Source organism: Lactuca serriola, chromosome 6 (genome assembly GCF_051521515.1).
Source record: "Lactuca serriola cultivar US96UC23 chromosome 6, Lser_US96UC23_V15, whole genome shotgun sequence".
Classification (NCBI taxonomy): Eukaryota; Viridiplantae; Streptophyta; class Magnoliopsida; order Asterales; family Asteraceae; genus Lactuca; species Lactuca serriola.
Genome location: NC_136413.1, coordinates 53,121,552 through 53,130,755, shown reverse-complemented (window position 1 = coordinate 53,130,755; position 9,204 = coordinate 53,121,552). Strand labels below are relative to the sequence as shown.

Genomic DNA, 9,204 nt, shown 5'->3' with positions numbered 1-9,204 from the left:
GACGAAATAATAATAATAATAATAATAATAATAATAAATAGAAAGAGAGATTGTTTATGAATGAATGTGATGGACCGACAAAGAAAAAGTAAGCTTTTTTTATCCAAAATAAAATTGCATTTGTAGTGTAATTCTAATATGAAAAGTACTTTTTTATCAATAATAATAATAATAATAAGTAAGTTTTTGTATCCAATGTAATAATAATAATAATAATAATAATAATAATAATAATAATAATAATAATAAGTAAGCTTTTGTATCCAATATAAAAATATCATACATAAAAGTCTTACAAATGAATAAAACTATTTTTTTTAATATGAAATTATATTTATAGTGTAATTCTAAAAAATAAGTTTTAATTTAAAAAAAAAATAATAAGAATAATCTAATAAATAAAAGAAAAGAAAAAACAACAAAAAAACAAAAGGGAAAACAAAAACAAAAAAATGATGTCAAATAAATCAAAAAATAAATGATTAATTAGTTTGAAGTTAAGAAATAAAAAAGATAAAATAAAATACTTATAGCACAACCCATATTTACTATCTTATTAGTGTGTAATGTTCAACCTTCAATCTTGGCTTATTATTAACAAAACAAAATACAAGAATCAACATCACCTCATATAAAGATGAATTTATCAAACTTAATTTGTTTTCAAATTAAATATAAAAAATGATAAATATAATCAGTTTTCTTTATAATTTGCTAAAAAAAATAACTAGAGTTTTTCATATTCTTCAGAATTGTCACCAATTTCGTAATGACATTGCGAAATGCTGCTTATCGCTACAAAAATGATCTCCATATTTAAAGCATTTATTTTTTTTTATGTTTTTTTTAAACCAAACTGAAAAAAAAAATTCAGAAAATCTCTCAACCCAGAACTTCATTTTTGCAATATTAAACTTTTGTTTTGGTGCAAAACGGTTTTTGAATATTCCTACTACCAAAAAAAACTTTGAAAAAAATGTATTTATGAATAAAATTCATGAATTCCGTGAAAAATATGTACAATTTGGAAGTATACGAAAATAATTTATATTTTTTGATGAATAGTGGCATTTGTCGGTCAGTCTAAACTCATGTCACAATGCTTAATTTCGTATATTTGGGAGAACTAAAATAATTTATATTCTTTTAGGCTAAACTTGGTCGTGCCGACTACATTGGGTCCCCTGCAAATTCAAAATGTGATCTTTGTTAACTTTTAGTTATGATTTGACAAATGATTAAAAAAACATGGTTATTATTTATATATTTATTTTTCATTTCTCCACGTACATCGACATAAATTAAAATCTCATATTCCCCCAATAGTTTTTTATACTGAACATCGTAAAAGATACTGTAATCATATTGCTCTAAACCAAACCAGGTGTTCCTATTATTGATAATCCATCTCTGATCTCTCCCCCCACACAATAATAACAATAATCAATAATACGACTTTTATAGGAAATAAAAACAAACAAAAACATGTTATCCAACTTTTTAAACATGAAGGCAGTATTCAATTAATTCCGTTTAATCAGTTAGACAATTCCTAATTATTGTCTCTGTTTGTTCTTTTAAGGCTGTGATTTTTTTCTGTACAATTATTATATATCTTTTCATGATTAATGAGCTAAAAAACAAAAATTGTCAATGTAGTTCTTCTGATAGTCAGAAACAAAGCAATGCAACCAGTATTATACTATTTACACGAGTTCATCTTCAAGAAAATTATACTCAAATTTGAATTCGGTCTTGATTCTTTGACACCTGCAAATAAATAATAAATAATTAAAAGTGAAGGGGGTGAAAACGTAAAATTGGATGTGGAATCTTTTTGAAGTACTAGTACATACCATCCATGTTGCAGGAGGTGATGATCTGTATCAGTGGCCATATGAAAATCGAAGTACACATACGTCCCTTGTTCATAGTCATCAGTAGCAATTTTTGGCTCCTCATGCCTTTGAAACCATGTGTTGTACTTTTTATGGTATCTCCATGATTGCTTTTTCAGTTCTTTTGCAGCTAAATATTGCTGGTAACTCTTCTGTAAAGTATTTAAACAAAATCAATGCAATACTAATTTCAATTTTCAACTTTATACTATTTGTAAATTACACTTTTGCTCCCTGTGTGGGTAAAGTACTATACTATAGTTGGTTGCCTTTTGCAATTTTGGTCCTGAATACCTTTTCTCTTGCAATTTTGGTCCTCATTTGAGATTGTTGTAATGTTTTTGGTCCATGTTCCAACTTCCAAGTAAAATGACCATTTTTGGTCCTTGAGTATAGCTGATTTTTTTCAATTTCAGTCCCAAAAATAGTCATTTTCTTGCAATATGGACCAAAAACATTACAAAAACCTAAGGATTAAAGACCAAAATTGCAAGAGAAAACCTTATATGTAAATAGTAAATACCTGTTGATAATAAAATGCAAAAAACAGAGTATCGGTTCCAATGTTATCAGATCCAAGTCTTTCCCAAAAGGCTGGATTATTAACAATTGGAGCCTGCACTTGAGGGTAGAATTGTGGGGTCGCAGCTGGATGCCTCTGAAATAAATAAAACAAAAACAAATTAACAAAATGCGATTATTAAAAAATAAAAAAAATAAAAGGAATTTAACATTTTCATACAGGAGTGTAGCTTTTAGCAAGTTCAGAATCTTTGGGTTGTGGGAGTTTATAAAAGCCGGAATCAAGCAACTGAAAGGTGGATTGCTGATCATGAGGGGCATCCAAGGGCAAAAATGTCCCACCACCACTGAGGGTATCTCCAATTGCACCAACCTCAGAAACACTTCTTCTACCAATAACCCCAAGGGCAAGGGCAGTCAACTGTAAAGGCTGCCCGGGAGAGAGTTCAATATCTCGGGCAGCTTGGGCAGGCTCGGCCACCGTATCTGATGGAAATGACATTGACACCTTTGAATCGGTTTCACGGACAGGAGCAGAATCAGGGGCAGAATCGTCATTTTGCAGCTCTTCAGCTTTCACATGGCCAACATCTACTTAAAGTACATTGTTATTTAAAAAAGTCAGAAACATCTTTAAACAAAATAGTTTTTTTTGTAAAACTTACCGGTTGACATGAGTATGTGTTGACCGGACTGTGAATGGGTCAAACTTGGTTGTAATGCTGATGTGGCGGTGGGTCCCACAATTTGAGGAGGTAGTGATAGCGGTGCCCCTGATGTTTGAGAGTTGAACTGCAATGGTGTAAATTGCTTTGGAGCTTGTTGTTGCTGCTGCTGCTGCACTTGTTGGAATCTTTGTAAAAACTTCTCCCTTTGGTCTGGTGCAATTTCTGCTCTTCCACGAAACTGTGCCAAAGATTATTGTTATTTTTAGAAATAATTATATTATTTCATTATTTATCAACTTAATTTCATTTACTTTTGAAATTCTTCATAACAAACATGTTTAAATGATCCATTCCATTACTTCGTTCATTCCATTCTCTTTGTGATTCCATTTCATCACACAAGACAAAAAAAAAATAATAAATAAATAAAAACACTTTTTTTATTTCCAATGGAATGAGCCATTCCATTCCCACATCGATTCCATCATATTAGGCATGGCAATCACATATGGACAAAATAGAGTAAAACATACCCCTTCATGTTGACTTTGGAATGGATTTCCAATTCCAGGTCGCCATTGTATTCCAGGAACTCCAGAAGGTGATGAAAACACCCTCCCTGTCACACCACCACCCTCACCACTCTCCCCACCACCAACACTTTCACTGGTTTTCCCAACTTGTGGTAATAGCATTCTACTACTTAAAGGAGAAACCAATGATTGCATCATTCCACTCATGGATGCTTCTGACAATGGAGTTGTTAAAGATCCACTGCTGGAAACACTGATTCTGGAGGTGACTGGGATGGTGAGGGAGGGTAAATTGGTCACACCACTTCTAAGGGATGATGATGGTTTACGAGTGGGAAAGGTGGAAAGCTCTTCTTCCTTAGTGGAAGTGTTTATTGGTGTTGAAGGAACAGATAAGGTTGTATTGTCCAAAATACCCTTGACAGGATTTGGACCTGCAATGGCAACAGGGGTAGCAGGGGGTCTTTCTGATGTTGGAGGGGCGGGCGAAATTGGAATAATTTTTGGAGATGGAGTTTGTGGCCCTAACTCTGAGATAGTGTCTTGGGGAGGCGCCACCTCATCAACCTGCTCCTGTACTGAATCCCCCTGTTGAATAGGAGATGTAATTGTAGCCTAAAACAACAAAAAGCCAAAATCAAATGATACGGATTACAAATTAGTGACAGCTAATCAGCAATTGACATGTGTCATATTGTTGGCAAACTAATTTCTTGGAACATACCGATGACTGAGCTGAAGTGGATAAGGTTGATTTTATGCTTGAAACAGCAGCTGTAGCACCAACACCCTTAACAATGCCAGGTGGACAAATGGTGACTAGATCTTCAAGTGACTCTACCTTGTCCAAAGGTAAGGTGTTGTATAACATGTCCACATCATCAAAGTCATCAAAAGCTTCCTGTAGGAGAAATGATTCAGTTAAATAACAGAGTCCATTTTGAAAAAAATCTTCAAGTGAAAGAAAATAAAAAAACCTGATTTCGTTCCACATAATCATCCAAGAAATCTTTAACATCATTGACTTGTTCAGGGCTCAACTCATCATTATCCAGCAATCTTAAAATCAACTCTAACTTCATTATATGAGCTTTGTGTCGATTGATTGATGATTCCAAATGAGTCTGTGAAACAAATTGCTTATTAAGTTATGAAATTTTAACAATGATCATTATTCATCAGAAATTGTACCCTTCATTTGCTATATTACCAATCTTGGTGGCCTTGCTTTCCCTTTTTTAACAGATAACTCCTCCATCTCAGCTTCAAAACTATCAATTTGAGATTCAAGCTCAGACACCTAATTCAAGAAAATGTATATTTAATTATTTATATAAAACGTCCAATTTGTGATTCAAAATCAGACTTCAAAATGAAAGTATAGTACTATAGTTCCATACTGTATTGTTCAACCAATCTCTAGTCTCTGACTTTGCTTTCTCCTTTGGATCCTACGACAGAGAATTAACAGATTAATGCAGGAAAAAAGATGTACACAAATGTCCAATTTCAGATTCATACAGTAACAATGGTGGAAATATAGTAATACATACTGTTTTAGGCTGCTGTCCAAGGCCTTCCTTGGAGAATGCTTTTGTCTTTGTTTCCTTTTCACATATCTTAAACCGTTCCATTTCTTTTTCAATAAGCTTCCGAGCATCCATTAGAGCCTGCTCATAAGAGGCACTAACCGATGTCAACATGCATGAAAGAGAATTTTGTTGTAAATATATTTTCTGTGGATTGAGATAAACCTAATAGCGAACAGCACACAACTACTAGGAAAACAGTATTCGATACTTCAGTAACTCGGTAAGCAAGCAGCAACTGTACAGAGCGATTAAACTAACCTTTTTATCCTTGATCTCGGTGAACTGTATCCATGTCTTAATCTGGTCTCTGTGCCTCTGAAGTTTCTTGATCTCCTTCTTCAAATCGGCTTCAAATTTCTCCTTCTGATTGGCATTGTCAGTATCGTAAACCTAAACAACGAAATTTCGACAACTGACTGTTACACATCAACTATCAATATATGCATTAAACGAAAAAAAAAATCAAGAAGTTGAAGATAACTAAATGAAATTGCCTTGTTCCAAATACTGTCGAAAATATCGACTCCTTCCTGGACTTTCTTCAAAACCCGATCGATCTCGCCTTGAAGCTTTCTACTCGCTCCCATTAAGAAACTATAAAATGTGGCAAACTGATTGAATTATTATTAAAACCGATCATCCAAAACCCCAGCGATTGGTAGTGATGCTTTCCCAAATTATGGCTCCGATCTTGTGTAATTCTAGTAGGATTTTCTTTTCTTTCAGTGAAGACGATGATAAGTTGGAGTAGGGAATTTTGCAACAAAAATGCAATCAAATAATAGAAATAAAACATGAACAATTTTTATCTATTTATCTTTAAAATCTTCTTATTCATTTATTTTTAGGGTAAATGTCATTCTCACCCAACCATCTTTCTAGTTATGGCTTAAATGGTCCCTATTGTTTTTTTTTTTCGCACTTGAGAGGAACCAAGTTTTACTTTATCGGCTAAATTGGTCCTGTTACCTGTTTTAACAGGTAAATCATACACATAATAAGCATAGTCAGCAAGTGAGTTGAGTCTGAGTTAACTCATGTACATGTCACTGAGTTGTTATCGGTTCCTTGCTTGGGGCCTAAGGGTCATTGTGGACCCATCAGTCCATAAAAACAGTGGCTTATTCGATGAAACCCTAAATCTTCAATACCCTTTTCCACTAAAGGTTACCGACAATCCGACATAACCTCGATACTTCGCATTCACGTGAGTCACGATGGCGACCCCACCACCACTTTCACCGGAGTCAATATCTATAAATTCACGAGACCGTCTCAACTTCGGCGATTTGCATACGATTTATTGTGATTGTGGAGCAGAAATTGCAGAGCAGAAAATGGAAGTCGCCCGGTTCAAAGAAGAAATGGGTCGAGATTTGGTGTTATGCAGGGTTCAGTCACTCGTATTACATCGTCGGATTGAGCGCACGGAGAAAAAGGTGACTTCGTTGATTGTATTGGTGATTGTGACTTTTGGTTTTATGGTGGAGAAGTTTCTTCGTATCGTGAACCCCTGATTTGTTGGTGTTTATGTAGGTGGTTCGTAGTGTTTGTGTTGATTAGGTATGGATGTGTCTTCTTTTGGTAGTATAATGTTGTGTATTAGGGTTTATGTGTTTGTTTTGGCAAAGGTGATTGAAGACCTGTCTAAGCACAGGCAATTTTGTATAAACTAAACTTTGTAACCGGGTTTATTTAATGGAAAAATAGTAGTTAATGGAAATTATAGTTAATTAGTGTGAAAGAGGGTAATTTCGTCCTTTCACAATTTACCCTTACATATACTCATGTTTCAGACACATATGTGGGCTCAATAAGCTTTCTTTTGCTCTCATATTCTTCTTACCGTTCAAGTGACCTAACTGAAATGAAGGGTTCGATGAAATCAGTTCAATGCTCGTGTGGATGTGAAGCAATATTACGAACGTCAACTACTAAATACAACCCTAGCCAACTCTTTTATGCTTGCCCTAAAAAGGTAAATGTAAATTGCATGTTAACTGTTGACTTAGATTTTGATAATTTGTTTCTGGGTTTGGTAACTTAATCTATAACAAATAATAACTTCCATTGTAGGGGCCTCGTGATGGCTTCATATGTTGGGCAGATGAAGTGGAGAGTACTAACACGACTGCTGATACAACTTTGGTTACAAATTTGGTTCTAGCAAATAAGAAGCTTCAATCTGATGTTAGAAAGATGAAGTTATGGTTATTTCTAAGTTGGGCTATTTTTTTTTGTGGTATTAGTCTACAAGTTGTAATGGGTATGTAAAGGGTTTGTAATCCCATTCGTATTAAATATGGTTTCCTTTCCTATTAAGATGAAGTTATGGTTATTTCTAATATGGTTTCCTTTCATGTTTACCAATGTATTTGGAATGGTTATGTAATGGATTTGTAATCCCTTTCCTATTAGTGCCCTGCTATTGTGTGTCATCGTTTTGTTTGTGTTACTATTGTACATAAAAAAACATTCAACAAACACTTACCATAATAATACTATGGGTACCCTAATACTATTACGAAACAAAGTTAAATAACACATCAAACAACAAACACACATCAAACAACCAACCTAGTCTTAACACAATACCAAATAACAGTTATGTCTATTCAATATTCATTGGATTATCACCAGAATTTCCTTCTCCATTTTTCCCTTCAACCCTTTTTGCCAATTTTTTCTTTATAATCCTCTCTGATTGCTTCCGTTTACGTGCAACTGTTGTTTTTGAACCACTTCCTTCCTCTTCATTACCACCTTTAGTAGTTGATCTCTTTCTCTTCACCTTGAGTTTTTTGGGCTTCTCAACTTTCGGACATGTAGCCTTGTTGTGACCAACTTGTTTACACACACTACATAGAATTTTCTTCCCAACCTTTGACACGGTGTGTCTAGTACTCTTTTCTCCTGGGTCCTTCCTTCTATTGACTTTAGGCCTGCCTGACATTTTCCTTTTCAAAGGTGGCAATGGTGGTATGAAATTGGTACTTGGCCACATATTGCTACCATTCATCCCTCTCAGTGGCCACATATTTCTGTTTAGGTAACTAATAGTTGCAACTGAGTGCACACACCCATACCCATTTAGTTGCCAAACTATACAAGAACATGTCTTCTTGTCTAAGTCAACGACATAAGACTCTGCTAAGTTTCTTGTCTCAAATTGGTTCAACCCACTTGGTAAAACCTGCCAATATCTAATAACATTGTCTAAAAGTTAGTGTAAGTTTAGTGTTATCTATGATGTTAACAAACACAAACTAAGTTTACCTTTGAGCTTTTTTCAATTGATTCAACAAGGATCTAATTGATGGACATGGTTCAAAATTTGGCCATGAACTGCCTTTCATGCTCAAATGAAACTGCCTTTCCATAACATACAATCTAATCTCTTCAAGCATTGTGATGATTGGTTTCTTCCTTGCATCTCTTATAACATTGTTAAAGCTCTCCGACAACCCATTCTCTACAGCATCACACATTTTGCCCTCCTCAAAAAAAGCTCTACACCATGATCGTGGGTTCTTTTCTGTTAGATACTCAAAGGCTGAAGGATTGAGAAGTTGTATTTCCTTCATTGTTGCATTGTGTAAAGGCTCAGTAGATGTCTTGCATGCCTTCCAAAACATTTTCTCATACATTACTTTGGGGAATCTTTTCCTAAAGTTGGCAACAACATGCCTTGCACACTGTCTGTGTTCAACAGTAGGCAAAATCTCCTTCACAGCTTCCAATAGTCCCTTCACATTAACAATTTAAATTGTAAAATAGTATAGGCAACTTTCATTAATAAATAAAATACAACTAAGATACATACCTTATGCTGATCTGACATCAATGCAATTCTAAAACCATTGTCCATTCCTAAGTCATCTTTTAAATTTTCCAAAAACCATTTCCAATTCTCTTTGTTTTCAACACACACAACTGCCCATGCAATTGGAAATATATGATTATTAGCATCCCTTCCAACAGCAGTTATTAA

The 9,204-nt window shown here is 34.4% G+C and overlaps 1 protein-coding gene across 4 annotated transcripts; it reads right to left on the bottom strand.

Annotated features, from left to right (window-relative positions):
• Positions 1 to 1,497: 1,497 nt before the first annotated feature.
• On the bottom strand, positions 1,498 to 5,987 carry LOC145058372 (uncharacterized). 4 transcript variants are annotated; one of them, XM_079006289.1, is made up of 13 exons: positions 5,708 to 5,987; positions 5,472 to 5,603; positions 5,175 to 5,291; positions 5,022 to 5,072; positions 4,832 to 4,921; positions 4,599 to 4,745; positions 4,346 to 4,522; positions 3,622 to 4,236; positions 3,086 to 3,326; positions 2,641 to 3,014; positions 2,422 to 2,556; positions 1,857 to 2,050; positions 1,498 to 1,770 (listed from the first exon to the last, which is right to left on the bottom strand). In XM_079006289.1, the coding sequence occupies exons 1-13, from the start codon at positions 5,798 to 5,800 to the stop codon at positions 1,707 to 1,709; spliced, it is 2,430 nt and encodes an 809-aa protein (XP_078862415.1). In that variant the 5' UTR covers positions 5,801 to 5,987; the 3' UTR covers positions 1,498 to 1,706. The 4 variants fall into 4 exon arrangements, with proteins under 4 accessions (XP_078862415.1, XP_078862416.1, XP_078862417.1 ...); XM_079006290.1 differs by having other exon boundaries at positions 2,641 to 3,011; XM_079006291.1 differs by having other exon boundaries at positions 3,622 to 4,209.
• Between the last annotated feature and the right edge of the window lie 3,217 nt (positions 5,988 to 9,204).

Coding starts and splice junctions, on each gene's coding strand:
- LOC145058372 (XM_079006289.1), bottom strand. CDS start 5,800: ATGGGAGCGAGTAGAAAGCTTCAAGGCGAGATCGATCGGGTTTTGAAG. Junction 4,922..5,021: donor GAGATTGGTTGAACAATACA/GTATGGAACTAT, acceptor TTCTTGAATTAG/GTGTCTGAGCTTGAATCTCA. Junction 4,237..4,345: donor CCACTTCAGCTCAGTCATCG/GTATGTTCCAAG, acceptor TTGTTGTTTTAG/GCTACAATTACATCTCCTAT.